The 18,580-nt window shown below is 36.7% G+C and overlaps 1 protein-coding gene across 3 annotated transcripts in view; it reads right to left on the bottom strand.

Moving 5' to 3' along the window:
• Lyst (lysosomal trafficking regulator) overlaps positions 1-18,580 on the bottom strand; it is a 171,603-nt gene that overhangs the window by 108,333 nt on the left and 44,690 nt on the right. For all 3 annotated transcript variants that reach the window (XM_035442855.1, XM_027409436.2, XM_035442856.1), the window contains exons 4-8: positions 13,590-13,680; positions 9,924-12,003; positions 7,492-8,497; positions 5,508-5,669; positions 1,981-2,137 (exon numbers count right to left, since the gene is read on the bottom strand). In XM_035442855.1, the coding sequence (XP_035298746.1) occupies positions 1,981-2,137; positions 5,508-5,669; positions 7,492-8,497; positions 9,924-12,003; positions 13,590-13,680 (3,496 nt within the window). The remainder of the gene's footprint in view (positions 1-1,980; positions 2,138-5,507; positions 5,670-7,491; positions 8,498-9,923; positions 12,004-13,589; positions 13,681-18,580) is intronic.

Below are 18,580 nucleotides of genomic sequence, written 5' to 3'. Positions count from 1 at the left end.
CAGACTGAACTTAACAGGGTCTACTGCACTCTTTAAAAATGTATTTACAAAGGCTAAAAAGAGTGCTTGCTGCACAAGCACGAGGTTCAGATTCTTAGCACCCATACAAAAAGCTGCGTGCTGTGCCAAGAATTGGCAATACCAGAACTAGGACAAGTGAATGCCTGGAGCTCACTGGCTAACCAGTTTAATCAGATCAGCAAGCTCTAACTTTAGTCAGAGACAGTCTCAAAAAATAAGATCAATGAAGCAGGTGAGATGACTCAGTAGGTAAAGGAAATTGCCATACAAGCATTACACACAACCTGAGTTTGAACCCTGGAACCCATGTATAGGTGAAAGAAGAGAACTGACTCCAAAGGATTGTCTTTTGACCAAACACACACCATCGCACACATGTGTTTGTCCTCCACAATATATTAACACAATAATCATAATAATAATATAAATAAATAAACAAATTTTTTTTAAAAAAAGTTAAATAAGAAGAAAAGCTAGCATAGTGGTATATGCCCTTAATCCCAGCACAGGGGAAGCAGATGCAGCTAGATCTCTGAGCTCAAGGCCTGCCTGGTCTATATATTGAGTTCCAGAACAGCCAGAGCTACACAGTGAGACCTTGTCTCAAAAAAAAAAAAGATGTAAAATGATTGAGGAAAACACTTGATATGGACCTCTGGCCTCCACAGACATACACACACAGATGCATACGCATACACATGTGTGCACATACCCATAAGAACATGTACATATAACATACACACATAGTAAATTTCTACCTAGAATAGACCTCTTTAGTCTGAGATTTAGTTAACAAGCATACAAAGGAAATCTACCATTGTAAAGTTATACCTAGGATATAATAAAACTACCATTAAACCAATTTTTTTTTCAAAAAGCACAGACTATGGGTCCATTACAACTTTCAATTTTAAAATCAGTGATTATTCCTATTCCCCCCATGAAAAAGAGAAAATTAATTTCTAGCAGGAATAAACTACTGTAAATTTAAAGAAAACTAACAGTGCTGGAAAAGTCCCAAGGCCAATATCTGAAAAGGAAGAACCTTCACAAAATCTTTTGGCTAAAATAATCTGACTTAGGCTTTCCATTGCTGTAATAAAATACCACTACAAAATGCAAGTTGGGAAGGGGTTTATTTCAGATTACAACACCCAGGTCATGCCCTTTCACTGAAGGTCATCAAGGCCAGAACTCAGGGTAGTAATATAGAGGCAGGAACAAAAGCAGCGGCTATGGAGGAGTGCTGCTTACTGGCTTGTTCCCCACAGCTTACATTACCTGCTTTCTTATACATTGCAGAATCATCTGCCCAAGAGTGGTACCCACAATGGACTGAGCCCTCCCACATAACTAATTAAGAAAATGTACCACAGGCTTGTCCATAAATCAATCTGATGGAGGCATTTCCTCAACTGAAGCTCCCTCTTCCCAAATGACTCTAGCTTGTGTCAACCTGACATAAAACAAGCAAATAGACCATCTTTTCCATTCTATTCAAGCTTCACAGTCAGCACAAAAGATCAGATGCAACACAGTTCCATCCTAAGAACAGGCTAGTCTACAGGAAATGACAAAGGAACCTGCTTGGATGTCACTCTTGGATGTCACTGACAGTGAGATTTCAATGTACATATCACCTCTTCAGAAAGGGCTTCTCTGACTAGCCAATGACTGGTAATTACCTGTTTTTACTTGTGATGTCTACTTCTAGACATTGCCTTTCTTTCCTGCCAGAATGCATATGAAAGCAAGGACTTTATTATTTATACTTATTCTTAAGTATCTATTTGTTTTAGATGAGGGGTTTTGTTTTGTTTTGTTTTCCTCACAGTGTAAGGGGTTAATCACATGGCCAAATAAAATGACAATGCAATGCCTTTTTGAAACTGTAAGGCCACTAGGTAGGGGCTAATTTATAATCTGATGGCAATCTAATCACAAGCAGAGACATTTTACCATCATCTTGGATGTCACCATCTTCAGGATTACTTTCACTATCTGCTTCATAACCTTCTTCCTCACCCAGAAGTTTCAGATTACAACACTGAGAATCCTCAATTTCTTCTGAAAAATCTCCAGGCTGGGACAACATTTCTTCCTCAGACTGATGACTCTATGAGGCCAAAGTCAACAGCAAGAGTTGTGACACTAATGCATTCTTCAGTAATAGAATATTTACCATTCAAAAGTCACTCTAAGAACAATCTTAGTATTTTATTTAAGAGAAAAAAATCTTAGTAATCAGTAGTCATTGAAAAATACAAAATAACTCAGATCAAAGGGCTGTAGCAGATAAAACCATTGGTTACTTTTGTTGCTCCAAAAAATAAATCTACTCAGGAATTTTCATTCTAGCTACACAACAGAGAAAGACTGAAAACCACACTAAGGTAGTATTCTAATATATAGACTTATTTCTAATAACAAACATATTATTTGCACACATTGTTGATAGGAAAATTTCCCCAAAGTATTTTTAATTAAATGTTTCATAAACTAGATAACTGGAAAAAATAATCTTCCAAAGGAAATAAGGATTTCAGAATGCAAATGTCTACACATAATGATCTCAGAAACCAAGAGTTCCAGCATCAATTTCCTGTCTAATACCTGTGGCAAGAAATTTTTTCCTTATAAAAATGTTACTGACACTTTCACCTTAGGATCTATTTGAGTTTATAAAATCTCAGAGTACTTTATCATTGCAACAGCAATAAAAGGTAACATAAAGTAGATGTTTTAATTTGTGATAGTCTGCCACTTGATCAAACAAATTAAAGCTATAAGCTTTTAAAGTTAATAAGCTTTAAAATTATGGAAAATAACATAGACTATTATGTCAAATATAATAAAATAAAAAATATATTACTAGACCAAAGGTTAAAAAAGAAGCTATATAAAGATGAAAGCTAACAATAGTTAACCCAAAGTCAAAGAAGCATAACAGGGAAGAGAGATAAGTTAAAACACACATCATAAACTTGCAGGAAAAAAATTTAAAATAGTTACTTTAAAAATAATGCTAACAGAACTCAAAATCACCCAGTGCTGTCTTCTGTATGAGTACTGGTCATTTGTATGTTGAGTAATTTAAAATTAAAGTCAGTAGTGATCAGATAAGATAGCTAAACATCACTATTCATGAAACATCAAGTACTATAAACCAGGATTTTTTTTTATCCAAACACACTGAACTTATTAGAAGAGAAAGTAGGAAATACCCTTGAACGAATTGGTACAGGAGACGGCTTCCTGAACATAACACCAGTAGATCAACACTGTGACCAACAATTAATAAATAGGACCTCCTGAAACTGAGAAGATTCTGTAAGGCAAAGGACACAGTCAACAAGACAAAATGACAGCCTACGGATTGGGAAAAGATATTTACCAACCCCACATCCAACAGGCTGATCTTCAAAATTTACAAAGAACTCAAGAAGCTAGTCTCCAAAATGCCAAATAATCCAATTAAAAAGTGGGGTACAGAACTAAATAGACAATTCTCAATAGAGGAATCTAAAAAGGCTGAAAGACACATAAGAAAGTATTCAACATCCTTAGCCACCAGGGAAATGCAAATCAAAACAACTCTGAGATTCCACCTTACACCTGGCAGAATGGGCTAAAATCAAAAACACCAAAGACAGTATATGCTGGAGAGGATGTAGAGAAAGGGGAACACTCCTCCACTGCTGGTGGGAGTGCCACCTCATACAGCCACTTTGGAAATCTGTAGGCGACTCCTCAAGAAAATGGAAATCAGATCCAGCAATTGCACTCTTAGGCATATACCCAAAAGAAGCACATTCATACAACAAGGACATCTATTCAACGATGTTCATAGCAGCACTATTTGTTATAGCCAGAACCTGGAAGCAACCTAGATGCCCCTCAACTGAAGAATGGATAGAGAAAATGTGGTACATTTACACAATGGAGTACTACTCAGCAGAAAAAAAAAAACAACAATGGAATCTTGAAATTAGCAGGCAAATGGATGGAACTAGAAGAAACCAATCTGAGCGAGGTAACCCAGTCACAAAAAGACAAACATGATATGTACTCACTCATATGTGGATTTTAGATATAGAGCAAAGGATTACCAGCCTACAATCCACATTGCCAGAGAAGCTAGTAAACAAGGAGGGCCTTAAGAGAGATATACATGGTTCCCTGGAGAAGGGGAAAGAGACAACATCTCCTGAGCAAATTGAGAGCATGGAGGAAGGGGAGAGGGAACTAGGAGAATGAGAAGTAGAGGAGGGGTGAGGAAGACATGATGAGGCAGGGAGGTTGAGTTGAGGGAAGAACAGAAGAGAGCAAGATAAGAGATAATATAATAGAGGGAGACATTATAGGTTTAAAGAGAAATCAGGCACTAGGGAAATGTCTGGAGAGCTACAAAGATGACACCAACTAACAATCTAAGCAACAGAGGAGAGGCTACCTTAAATGCCCTCTTCTGATAATGAGATTGATGACTAACTTATATGCCATTGTATAGCCTTCATCCAGTAGCTGGTGGAAGTAGAAGCAGACACTCACAGTTAAACCTTGAACTGAACCATAATCCAGTTGCAGAGGAGGAGGAGTGATAAGCAAAGGGGTCAATACCAGGCTGATGAAACCCACAGAAAAAGCTGACCTGAATGAGGGAGAGCTCTTGGTCCCCAGATTGATAAGTGGGAAACCAGCATGGGACTGATTCAGACCCCCTGAATGTAGGTGTCAGTGAGGAGACCTTGGAAATCTATGGGGCCCCTTGTAGTATATCAGTACTTATCCCTAGCATAGGAATGGACTTTGGGAGCCCATCCCACATGGAGGGATATTCCCTGAGCCTAGACACAAGGGGGTTGGCCTAGGCCCTATCCCAAAGGATATGACAGACTTTGAAGACCCCCTACGGAAGGCCTCACCCTCCTAGGGAGCAGAAAGGGTATGGGATAGGTAGGGTATTAGTTGGGGTGGGGGGTGAGGGAGGAGGGAATGGAGAGGGACCTGGGATTAACATGTAAAATAATCTTTCTAATTAAAAGAGAAGAAAAAAGATATGGGAGGGAGAAAGTGAGAAAACACATTGATGCTAAGGAGTCAATTGTGGAAGTAGCTGGTGCAGGGGAGGGGGTGCTGCACAGTTTCTGTTCAGATTTGAAATTTTCCAAACTAAAGTATTTTAGGGAAAAAAGATTATCAGTTATATGTAATATTATCAAACCGTAATACATTTTTGCCTTATTGGGAACAATTACCAAAAAAATTCCAGATTAGAGTAGCTGAAGCATATTGTATTGATGTACTGCTTTTCTTCAAGGCGGGATAATGATGAAATACTACCTCTTCCAAATGACAGAGAATGAACCAATGAACTCACCTAACCAAAATCCATGTCCCTGTGATCTAAATCAGTGTCCTGGCCCCACCCCACATGTTCCAGTCTCTACTGGGCATACCTAAAAACACAACACATGGGTTCATACCTTTTCAGTCACATTATCACCAGGATCCAAATCTGCTGAATGATTTCCCAGGGCTACTCGAAGCAGGGCATCAAATAAAGGTTTTGCTAATTCAGTTTCTGTCACCTTTGACTGGGAAAGGTGTTCCTTCATTTCACACAATATATTTTCCACAGACAAGTTCTAAGATAAAATGAGAGACTAAGACTATCAATATCATGCTTTTAAAAAACAGTGACAAAATGGATTATAATAAGCAGGAAAAATCATTTACTTGTAATTGATATGAAGGTAAACTGACTGCATAAATTTTGAGCTCTTATCCAAATATTCTATTAAAAACTTAAATTTTTTGCTGGACGGTGGTGGCTCATGCCTTTAATCCCAGCACTCAGGAGACAGAGGCAGGCAGATCTCTGTGAGTTAGAGACCAGCCTGGTTTACAAGAACTAGTTCCAGGACAGCCTCCAAAGCCAGAGAAACCCTGTCTCAAAAACAAACAAACAAAAAAACCTATTAAATTTTTGTTTATAAATATATTAGGTTTTAATTTCAATATACTTTAAATGATACGAATCATAAAAATAATTCACTCTTTGGGGCTGGGGAGATGACTCAATGGTTAAGAGTCCTTACAGAGGACTTAGGTCTGTAACTCCAGTTCCAGGAAATCCAATGTCCTGTCTCCTGGCCTCCTCTGCACTGTGCATACATAGTGCTCAGATATACATACAGGCAAAATACTCACACACATAAAATAACAAATCTTAAAATTTTTACAAAATCATCCTTTGAAACTGGAGTTTCAATTATCTCTAGAGTTTACTAATTCCTTGTTCTTAAAAATCCTCTAAGAGTCCAAGAAGCAGTTCTAATTATTTTCTTCTTGTGCCTTCAGTTCTCCCCTTTGAAGCTATTACTGCTTGCCTAGATCTTTATAACAGTGGATTAAAAATGTGCTTTGCTTTTAAGGAATTCCAAGTCTAACATGTAAAACAAATAAGTACAGACAAGATAATGACCATACCAGAGCCATAAACAAAGGTCAGAGGATATAAGCAGAGTAACCAACAGTATCACAAAGATTATGAACTTTGAAACTCTAAAACAAAACATCCATAACTACTCATTTAAGACTTAGTTCACAAATTATCTCAAGGGGCTTTTGCAGAAAATTAAACAGTAAGCTTTTTAGAGCATGAAAAGGATTATGTGCCCCATTTTGTCCTCCATACTTGGTATCTGGCTACACACAAAAGGGCTTTCTAAAAACAAAGTATGTGGCAAATGGGAGGGGGGAGGGCCATGAGACCCCTCTCCTTCTGTGGATTTAATAGGGAGAAGAGCTCCTGAAGTCCCAGCCCTCTCAGTATCTAGAAGGAATTAATGGTTACTGGGGAAGTAACTATTTCCATTTTCTGCTGTGGTATAACCACTGGCAAGGAACTCTTACTCTGATAAATAACTCCATCCAGGATCTTATAAGAAATACTAATAAAATATAAGGAGTTACCCACACACACACACAGAGAGAGAGAGAGAGAGAGAGAGAGAGAGAGAGAGGGAGAGAGGGAGAGGGAGAGAGAGAGGGAGAGGGAGGGGGAGCCAGATGGGAAGAGGAAAGGGATGAATGTGAAAGTGAGAGGAAAAAGAAGAGGGCAAGGAGGGTAAATTGATATAAGTACACTATATATATAAAACTGTTATATTGAGGTCCATATTTATGTATAATTAATACATGAAAATAAAAATTTAAATATGCAGCAAAATAACAGTACTGCCAACGACATGTAGAGCCAATGACACATGGACCAAATGTCTGCTGCTTGGTGCAAACATTAGAGGGAAGGTAAAACAATGTTCTCAAGAGACAGACATGGCAGCATGTGACTTAATGGTTCACTGGTAGTACTGTCATTATATACACTATATATTATTATATGTATATATAATACATACAATACATATATATGTCACATGAGCTGAACTAAGAACAAAGCATCACCTGAGGAGGTAGCTCCAAATCCATCTTCTGTTGACTGGCTCTGGAGCTATGAAGACAAATGGCTAGAAGGGACTCCAAAAGTCGTATACTCTGGAGAGAGGTATCATTTTCTTGACTCATAAATGCCTTTGCTTTGCCAGAAACAGCTTCAGTAGACAAAATCTGCTCTACACTTGTGGGAAACATATGCTGTGATTCTAACTCATTCAAGCTGTCAGCATTCTTTTTCAGATGTTCCAGTTCTGGTGCTGCTGAAGATGACACATCTCCCTTCAATGTCTCAGGTTGAGACATTCTGATTAATTCTTGGTTTTCATTTACACTCACTTCTCCCTGCCTTTTTCCTTGTTTCTCTTCATGACTTCTGAATAGTTTTTGGATTATCATAAATATTAATTCGTGGCACACTCGGAAACCACCAAGCCTGTGAAATTGTTTCTGGAAGACTGAACTCAACATGTAGAGCCAACGACACATGGACCAAATGTCTGCTGCTTGGTGCAAACATTCGGGGGAAGGTAAAACAATGTTCTCAAGAGATAGACATGGCAGCATGTGACTAAATGGTTCACTGGTAGTACTATCATAGCCAGAAGTATCTTCTGACTCATTGGCAGAATCCCTATCAGAATCTGCTTCTTTGCTGACACATAAAAAAGCCACACAGAGGAAGAGGTTTATGGTGTTTATGTGAACATCCTGGTGAGCAGTCTTCCGTTTCTTTGGATAAGCTTCTCTAAGACTGGCATAAAACTTACTGAGACTCCGAGGAGAATCTGAAGAAGCTTGCTGCTTATGGAGAGAAGGACTCACACTTAAGGATGGCAACTCCTGCTCCATGTCTAACCCATTGACACCTGGAACTGAAGCATCTTTCTGTTGTTCCCCTAGGCTGATAATCAGAGTTTCAAATGCTTTGAGGGAATGACTTCGAATCCCATCTAAGTAATTTAATTCAATTATTTGGTTTACTCCATTACAACTTAAAAACAAATCTCTTATTGTCCTGTGAGAGATAGGAAAAAACAAAAGATTTTATATAACATAGTGGAACATATATAAATAGGTACATATACTATGTAACCATGCCATTGCTGCGTGTGGTATACACTAAACACTGCCTACTCTAATTCGATGCTTGAACAGTTCTAAGATACTGATCAAGATCTCAATTTACTTTCCAATTGCACTTAAATGCTTATATACAGCTCTGGTTATATTTAAAAAGAAATGTTTATATATAGAATACATTTAAAAAAGCAACTTAAGGAAGAATTTTTCTTCAAATAGTAAATTTCATAGAAAATTTAAATATCACAATCATTAACCACCCCTGATGTGGGTACAGGAGGGCAAGCATACATTCCTTCACTTGCTCACTTGATAATCTAACACTCTGCTCAAAACTTTCCATTTGTTTTATACCTATACTCTGTGAAAGCAAAGAACCAATCTACAGAGCTGAAAATCTTGGGAGGATATTCTCTCAGCTTGAGGGTTTAGCACCACATGAGTTTCCCTATATTTTTCTTCTAATTTGTCAGGATGATCTGTGCTAGACATGAAAGATGAGTATAGCTTGGGTAGAATCCATGTCAGTTTTAAAGTAGTTGTATTAAGATGAACCAAAAAGTACTGCACACCAAGATAGTAGTTACAGGTTATATTTTATGCTATTTTGAAATGACATATGCATTAATTTAAATGGTCAATCTACCCACTAAAGCAAGCTTTACTTACACAATCATTTTAAAATGCCCCAAACTTAACAGTCATGAAATTTGGAAAATCCACTGATAGAATATAATTTAAACTTTCTTTTTGCTTATCTGTGTTTTCTACTTTGGGTAATAAATGTAACAATGATATTTAAGAAATGATCTCCTTAATGCCACTGATTCAGGAACTAAATATTTCATGTATATATAAATTATACATTGTTGTAAATACATGAATATTATATTAAGTTTTATATTTTATGTATAAAATATTACAATCATTTTCCTGTTCTAAAATGATCTTTATAAATGTCTTAATGGTTTATAATATTCTATCTATATAGTAAATACAAAAAATTAATGCAAACCAGCCTTTGCTCTTAGATATCCTTGTTCCACATATTTCTTTCCCTCAGAAATATATTAAAAATTTTTACTTTTTTTTTCTAATTGAGGAGTTAAAAATCAATGTCTCTAGCCTCTCTTCTATATCTTTCCCCAGAAAAATAAATTTTAAAATGTTTAAAACATGACATGGGAAGATTGCTTTCTTTGTGGACAAACTAAACTCCTTGAAAACAATACAATAGCTATGATTATACTATGGGTAAGATCCTGAAGACATCAAAGTTAGAAATTTAAATAGACACACACATTTTTATCCCATGTATGTATAATATATGCAACTGTAAATATATATGCGTACATACACACCTGGATTTAAGTAGAATAGGCAGAGTTTTTAGATAAATCTGAAGCACTTCCTGAGGCAAACACTGTTTCAGTTGACTACACATATGAGTCTGAGCTGAAGTAATGCTTAGTTGCTGACAATGATGTACTAATTCAACTCCTCTTTGGAGCACAGGATTAAAAATATAATTAAACAACTTCCATTGAACAACTACATTGCCTTTCTGGATTAAATTGCAAATGTGGTTTGCAATCTGTATGTTATGCAATCTGTCTTCTTGAAAGACAAAGTTCTGATAAGCTTCCAATGCATCCCATTTCCACAATAAGTCTTCAGACCCACTGCTGGGCAGGATACCTTGAAATCTGTAAGAAGGACTGGGCAAACCAGAGGAAGGGCCAGCACCACACAAGGTGCCTTGCAGTGTCTCTTCTAACTTAGCCAGTTGGTCAGAATCCACAGTACAGATGTTGCAAGCTGCTTTTTTAATTCTCTGTGAAATCTCTGCTCCCCCTAACTGATCCAAAAGAAGTTTGTTAAGGACATTCAGTATGTGCTGCTGAAAATTCTTCAGTGCTGGCAACTTAAAAGCATGAAGTAAAGGGATAATCACAGACTTAGGATCCATACAACAACAGATTCCAACACTGTGTACACCCGATAAGATCTGGACACAGGTGGTGCTCAGGGAAACCTGCTGCAGCAAGCGCAAGCACTGGTGAGCACACACAGCAATGCAGCAGCACCGCTCAGGATACTGGACATCTCCCTCTGCAGTCTCTTCAAAGGGACTTTTAGAAAGCTGGTTTTTAAAAGCTGAAACCAGGAGACCTGAGAGATCACGGTGGTGCTGCATGAAATGGGAATACTCACAACGCCGGTGCCTTTTCCTCGTGCACATGGAGTGATGAAGTTGCTCTGATTTCACTTTTTTAACAGTACTTACTATTTTCATTACACTGTTTATCAGGGTTTTCAAATGTTCTGTAGCCTCTGAAGGAACACCATCCCTTGAAAGAAGCCATTCCATCTGAAGAACTGCTGTTTCAAACAGATTAAATCCTTGATGCTGAATAAATTCTTGAACTAAATCCATGGCTTGACTGAAGTAAAAGGGATTTGAAGCTGCACTCTGAAGACAAGAGATAAGGAGCTGTAGAACTCCTTCCAGAAGCTCAGGTAGAAGAAGGGCTCTATGTCGATACTTGGAAAATACAAAGCCCTCCTGGACCTCCTGTAGTGTTTTCTTTTGTCTTGGTGAGAAAGGGTCAGGCTGCTTTTCCAAGCAAGATCTAATTTTTAAAGCTGCCCTGAGCAATTCAGTCAAATTTTTTCTAAGACTTTCGGGCATTGCCTCTGCTGTGCTAACATCTACTGACATAAGATGCAGCACCGTTCGAAAGAGCATCCGTTGAACCAAAGCCACCGGCTCTTCAGACCAACCTGAAGAAACCACTTGTCTCTCCAAAGTGTCACTCTGGTTACAACAGTCCCCAAAGCCTGCTAGGAACTCAGTCAGTGTGGGTACTACACTGGTAGCTAGGGAAGAATTATGATTCAAAGCAATGTCAAACTTACAGACTTTCTCCAATAGCGATAACAGAACATGACATAAGTCAAAGGGAGAGTTATTCATGTTACTGAGAATAGACAAGGCTGCTGGCTCACTTAATATGTCGCCATTTGAATCCTGTCTCGGAATGATTTCTCTGGAGTTTTCCAAAGCCATGGCATCAGAAAGGACCAGTTCTTTGGTTTCAGATGGGTCAAGTTTGGCTATGAGGTGGTCTTCCTTAGGAGACTGCGTCAGGAGCCGGGGTAGCACATGGGACCTCCTGTGCTTACTCACAACTGTACTTTTCTCATCCGAGTTGCCTTCGGAGTCAGAGGTGGAGAGCTGTGTCTTTCTTGCATCTCTTACAGAATAGCGATGGGTACTTTTACGCTGTTGTCTGCTTTTTCGAAAAAGGTTTACTTTTGCAGAAACTGGACCAGGCGGAGCACTTCCTTCTAAATATAATTTTCCCTGAGTTGACTTTTGCAAACTTGAGTTCTTTTCTTTGGTCAGGATTATATTAGATGACAATGGCAGGTTAAAATCTAATGAAATCAAGAAAGAAGCTTAGAATAAATATGTCAGTATTTGTTCAACTCAACATGTATGGGTAATGACTCTTACAACCCACATTGTAAGTCTGGCCTCACATAATTTTCCTGCAAGTCTGCTTTCCCTAGTTACTTCTCTAGGTCACTTCCATCCACACTTACCCTTTTCACTTTCAACACTAGGTGGCATTAGCTAGAGGAATACAAATTGATTTTGAGAACTGCAAAGAAAATAATTAGAAAAGTGGATGTGGACTGAACCAATATACTTCATTCTAATTTCAAACTATAAGACTGAATTATCCAGCTGCTGTGCTCACCATTTATAAACCTTTAGTAATGCTGTTAAGATATAGCATTAAGATATAGTTAAGATATAAGGTTAGTTTATAGCTTCAATATTCACCCAAATGAACTCAAAATCAGATAGTACATATCAAGTATTCATCAAGCCTGGGGTTAAAAGAATTCTTCAGTCAAAGCATTTCTCTGGGGACTTGTTTCCTGAACTAGCCAAGTATACTGAGATCAGCAGTCTATCCTAATTCCCCAGAGCTTGGGTTAGCATTCAATGATCATTTCTTAGAAAAAGAATCTAATTAAATGAATATGTGCTATAATCCACATGAAACAGAGTTGTAATTTAGGAGGAATAAATAAAAACCCATTAATAGAATCTTGTATTTTATTTAGGAGAGGAAAAACAAAGCAAATGAGAGCAAACATTAAAAGGGACCAGTTCCACAAAAATATAAGATGCCAGCAATGAAGACAACTTCCCTAAAATGGCAGTAATCAATCTTAGCTAGTTAACCATTTTTTAATTCTGCAAACTCAAGAAAAAAAAACAAAAAGAGTAGTTAGTGAATCAATAGTCAGGAAAATAATATTATATCTTTAAATATCTTCCTTAAAAGAGGTCTATGTCAAATATGCATTAAAATATAGACAAGGCATTAAAATATGATACAGGGAGACTATTTTTAAACCAGGAGATTATCAAACAGTTCTAGAAATGATCCAGGAGAAAACCTGTTTGTCTTTCCACTGAAGTAAAGTTCATGCACTTACAATGAATATTTTTCAAAATCAGAAATTAAAATTACATATTGACTTCATGTTATAATTCTACTTAGCCTAGAAACAAACCATAACTTCAAGTTTTTCCTTCAAAAGCAAAATTAGAAAAACTGAACTAAATAAAATATTGCAGAAGTCACTTTTAGAGCAATGGTGAGAGCAGTCTTTAAGCAAGGTGATTTAATTCCTTTCTTCAAACTCCTCACCACCTATTTTCCTAATACTACAGCATACCTAGCAACTCCTTTCAGTAAGTATTCTGCTTCTTCATGAATTTTGTAATTGTCATTTGTGTAAGCCTCTCAGAAACACCATGATTTTTTTATATTACAGGAAGAAAATAAATTTGTGTTTGCCTAATGAACTTTTCATACTAGGTATATAATAAATCACCACAATATCTGCTACTATGAAGCTGCATTAACCATTCAAGCAGAAGTAGCTTTGCAAATGAACCAATGGGCTCTGAGAGCTCAAGTGATCTCTGAAAAGGGACATACCTGTTGCCTGCTGTTCCTGAACAGGTATCTTCCACACCAAGGGAAGGAGCGACAGAAGAAGAGTCAGGAGTTCTTCTCTACATGTCAGGGCCTGTGTCAGGAAAAAAAAAAAAAAAAAAAAAAAAAAAAAAAAAAAAAAAGGTCTTTCATGTTCTAAGGGCCCAAGACACATTTATTCCTAACATACTGTATTCAACTGAACCAAAAACAATTTTTTATACTTAAAAAAAGATACATTTGAGAAACTGAAGATCAAATTAACCTATTTTAAGTCCAAGTCAAACTGGAGACTTATCAATTTATAAGCTTTCCAACCACAGAAGAATGTAAGATTATGTGGTGGTATTTAGCATATTCTTGCTAGTATTTCCAAGAGAGCTGTTATTGCTACATGCACATTGCAAGAATTCATCACAAGTCTGAAAAACAGACTTGTTAAGTAAAAATAAAAAAATAAAGCCTGTAAGTTAGTAAACAAGGTTACTAGAAAAATGTAAGTCTTCATGTAGTTAAATGTAAAACAGAAAATAATTTTAAAAGTGAAAGCAATATTAATAATACATATAGAAATATTTATCAGTGAAGATAAATACATTGACTGAACACTCTATTCAAGGGACTTTCTATATAATCCTTTTCAAAGTAAATGTTCCATGTTGGAAAAGGTCCCTTTAATTGTTCCATAAAATATACACAAACAGAACAATAGAAGGCATGTAGTATCAGTAAATTTTCCAGTATGGAACTGAACCCTACTATGGAATTGATATTCAGTATAGGAGTTCAGAAAAAAAAAAAGATCATTAGAAGTATTGAAGTAGGACTGCAACTAGACAGCTATACCTGGGAAACCTGGGACATGGTGGTCAAGTATTTAACAGTTAAGCCTGGAGTTATTCCTTCTCATGACAGTCTTTGGGGAGGGGAGCAGGATGACACAAATAGATTTGTTAGTAATAATTGTGGTAAGTGGGAACAACCAATGTTAGCAGTAAGGTCACATGGCCCATATGTGAGATTAATGACTAAGTAACTCAACAAATAAACACAGAGACATATGAGAAACTATATAGTAAAACTGAAATGTCTCACAGTTTATTTTCAGTGATGCACAAGAGTGGAAAAAAAAAAGACTCCTCATAGGTTTCTGGTTTAAGTAACTAGGTATCTGATAATATTTCCACAGACAGAAAATCTAAGAGGGGTACTAGGTTAGGGTAAAGATGATGGGTTGACTTTAAATTTTTAAAATTATATTTAGTGTGCATGAGTTGTTATTAGGCTTAGCAGTGAATGCCTTTACCTGCTGAGCCATCTAATTAGCCCTGATTCATTTTTTAGACATATGTAATCTGAGATGTGTGGGGGGGGGGGCGTCTTTAAGACTTTGAAAAGTCTTAAAGGATGGGCAGTGCTGAATGAAGTAAGCCTGTTGAGCAAACTGTTATTACAGAGAGTGGTAGAACCAGAGAAACCACAGAAGAGAGCAGTGAAAGAAAAGGCATTCAACGGGATGAAAGCTGTCATTTCTGAACTGTATAAAATGATGGCTGAAAAGCCTTTAGCAACTGGAGGGTGCTGATAACATTCACAATCACAGCTTTAATGAAGTGATAATGGAATGAACAGAGTGAGTCCCTGTTATAGCAGGCAGAAGAGTCAAAGGAATTAAAGAAAGATTCCCAGTCTTAAATAAAAGTAAATAACTTCCTAGCTCATTAATCTTTCAGAGTTCTCCAATCTGAGTCTTTAGTGGATTCTAACTAAATAGACTCACGGTCCTGGTAACTGAGTCCTTGTTCTACAGCAGTACACTGGCAAATCATCACTGCTATGTGAACAGACATTCCTGCCTCCGCCTGCTGCTCAACATGATCTGGATCATCCCTAATACCTTCCTACCATATAAGGCCTAGCTCCAGCAATATCTGCTCTGTGGGGCTCATAACCCGGTTCTTCCTGAAACAATTGCTCTCCCCTCTCAGGATTTCATGCCTATTGCCCCCAGTTCCATGCAAACTTATAAACCACATGCCTTTGAAAGGATGAGGTGGAAGCAAGTATAGATCTTTGGGGTTTGACCTGCTATGCTAGAACAACAGTCCTAGGTGGGAAGGAGGACACATTTACAGCTTAATGCAACAATTCTTTACCTCACACTTAATTAGCGTGTTTCTAACACAACTCATTAGTGAGGTAACTCTCCCTAGTAATAATAAGAATAAGAATAATGTGGCTTGTTTGTGTGCACATGCCATAGTGTATGTGTGCATGTTAGAAGACAACTTTGTGGAATTGTTTCTCTCCTTCCACCCCAGAACATGAGTTCTGAGGGGTCAAACCCAACACACCAGGCTTCTGTAGCAATCACCTATACCCACTTAGCCATTTCACTGGCCCTGATTCTATTAAAGTATTATATATATCTACTTTTTTTTAATCCTTTCTGGTCTTCAGAGAAACGTCACATGTAATTTTGTTGGAGACCCATAAATATTTTTCTTTTATTTGTAAGCACTCTGGAAAAGTAGGGGTTAGTTATGTCAAAGTATGCATACCAACTATAGTATCTAGAAATAAGGTTGTCCCCTCAGGCCAGATCCATTCATGCCACATCAGGCAACACAGGCCATGCACAGAGCCATTCTCTGGCTTTCTAATGACCTGACATATAGAAATGAGTCTATATTATACCTTCTATTACTTAATACTTATAGTTTTGTCTTCATTTCTAAAAGAGAAAAAGGATAGATCATGCCTTTAAAATTTTCCCCTACAACAATAATTAATGAAATCATTCTCACTGAGGTGTCACTTTCTCAATTCAGTTCAAGAAACATGTTACAAGTTCTTGGCAAATACCAGGCATAGCTCTTCCCATGTTAGGCATTTAGGAGCAGTAGTCACAGGAGGAAAAGGAAGGGCAAGTGAGTCAGGAAAGGTTGAGATCTAGTCCAGACACATATCTAGAAGGCTCAAAGGTAGGCATCAGTGGAGACCTTGTCATGGAATGTTTGACATCAAAGAACATGAACTGTAGCTATAAAGTAATACAAAATTATTGAAGCTATTCAATGTTATTACAAATGAATGTTTAGCATACTAAGTAAATTAACTTTCCAAATGTAAAAACACAATATAGCATCAGCATATTAACACATTGCTAGTCCTCATTTCTTCTCTAAGAATTTTATTCTAATATATGTATATTATATATATATTAAAAATTTCATTAGGATTATCTAATTTTTTTCCACCCTAACTGTATAGTTACAGAGCTAAAGGAATCATAATAAGTCCAGACTGGATTTTTTTTTTAGCTTTGCTAAAAAGATTCCCTAATGATTATCTTTATTTCTGTTACACATCACTTTGAAAAACAGTATTTTTACCTCCCATTTATCTACCATGATGTTTTGTTTGCTAGACAGGGCTTTACTATGCAGTCTAGTCTGGTAAATCTGTCTCAAAAACAGTTATAGATATGGTTTTAGTAATACAGAGGTAATCTCACTAAGATTCATAAGAAACCTACATTTCAAAGAAAGTTGTACTTTTAAGAAACACTGTGGGAGGAGAGAAAAAAGGGAAAATATGGGGGAATATGTTCAACATACAATATATACTTGTATAAAAACTTTAATTTTTTAGAGGACAGAAATAACTACCAGCTTCACTTAAAAGTGTGAAGGATAACAAAGAGTGAAAAGGTCTCTTGTCTTCTATCCCCAGTAAAAAAGCAATCTATTCTTAGTGCATGAAGCCAAGAGTCCTGGAGACCAGGAATTAGTGAACCACTCACGTAGAATAAAAATATTCAGGCCCTCAGAATGTGTAAAAACCTATAAACCCAATCAGGTCCTAGCCTGTATATATGTATGCATATACAAATGTATGTATATGAATATAAACATAAAATTTGTCATCATTAACCATTAAAAAGAAGCTATTTGTCATTTAAAAAGAATAACTTATTTAATAGAGTAAAATTATTATGTATAATAATTAACAAATGGGGATTATCACAGATATCTAAGCTTAGTACAACATTTAAAAACCATCTGTGTACTTCACCCATATTAAGAATTAAAAGGAAAAATAATGATAGTCTCAATAGATGCAGAAAAGACATTTGCCATAACTCAGCATCTATTAAAGCTACAAACTCTCAGTGAACCACAAGCAGGAAAAAAAAACCTCATTCTGATCAAAGTCAACTAAGAAGCACTGTGCTCAAACCACATTCAATGGAAAAACACTTCCCTTAGGTTAGACCCAAGACTACAAGTCCACTGTCGCCCATCAATTCCATCTGCTTCTATGCTAGAAGATACTCCAAAAAGGAGAAAAGTTAAGGTATAAAGACTGGGAAAAAAATTAAACTGTCATTATACTAATGACATAGTTGCTAACAGAAAGAATCCTAAGAGAGTTTACAGAAAAATTCTGAGATCCAATAAATGAATTTAACAAAAAGGCTCAGTTCTATTACTATAAGCAACAAACAGGAAGATGAAATCTATAAATAGCATTTTCAATAACATCAAAAGCGAATAAAATATTTGAACCAATTTAATAAAAAATACACAATCTCTATATTGAAAACAACACTGTAGAGGAATTAAAGAGCCAAATTAACAAATTTACACCATGTTCATGGACTAAGAGAAATCAACATGACCTGGTTTCTGGATTTACTCTTTAAAACTACATTTATTTATTTGTTTGTTTGTTTATTGGGGGATTGTACTTGTGCTATGATGTGTGTGTGGAGATCACAGGTTATGTAACTTGCAGGAGTCAGTTCTCTTCTTCCACCATGTGTATTTTAAGGACTGAATTCAAGTTATTAGACTTAGGCTTGGTGGCAAGGGCCTTGGCCCACTAAGTCATCTTGTGGGCCCTCTAGATTTATTTTTATTTAAAAGCCATATTAATCAAGTCAGTGCAATGTAGGTGAAAGAAAAGACAACAGATAGTGTACAGAACAG

The sequence above is a fragment of the Cricetulus griseus genome, chromosome 3 (genome assembly GCF_003668045.3).
Source record: "Cricetulus griseus strain 17A/GY chromosome 3, alternate assembly CriGri-PICRH-1.0, whole genome shotgun sequence".
NCBI classification, from domain to species: domain Eukaryota; kingdom Metazoa; phylum Chordata; class Mammalia; order Rodentia; family Cricetidae; genus Cricetulus; species Cricetulus griseus.
Note: the sequence above shows the minus strand (reverse complement) of the source record. Positions and strands in the feature narration are given on the sequence as shown.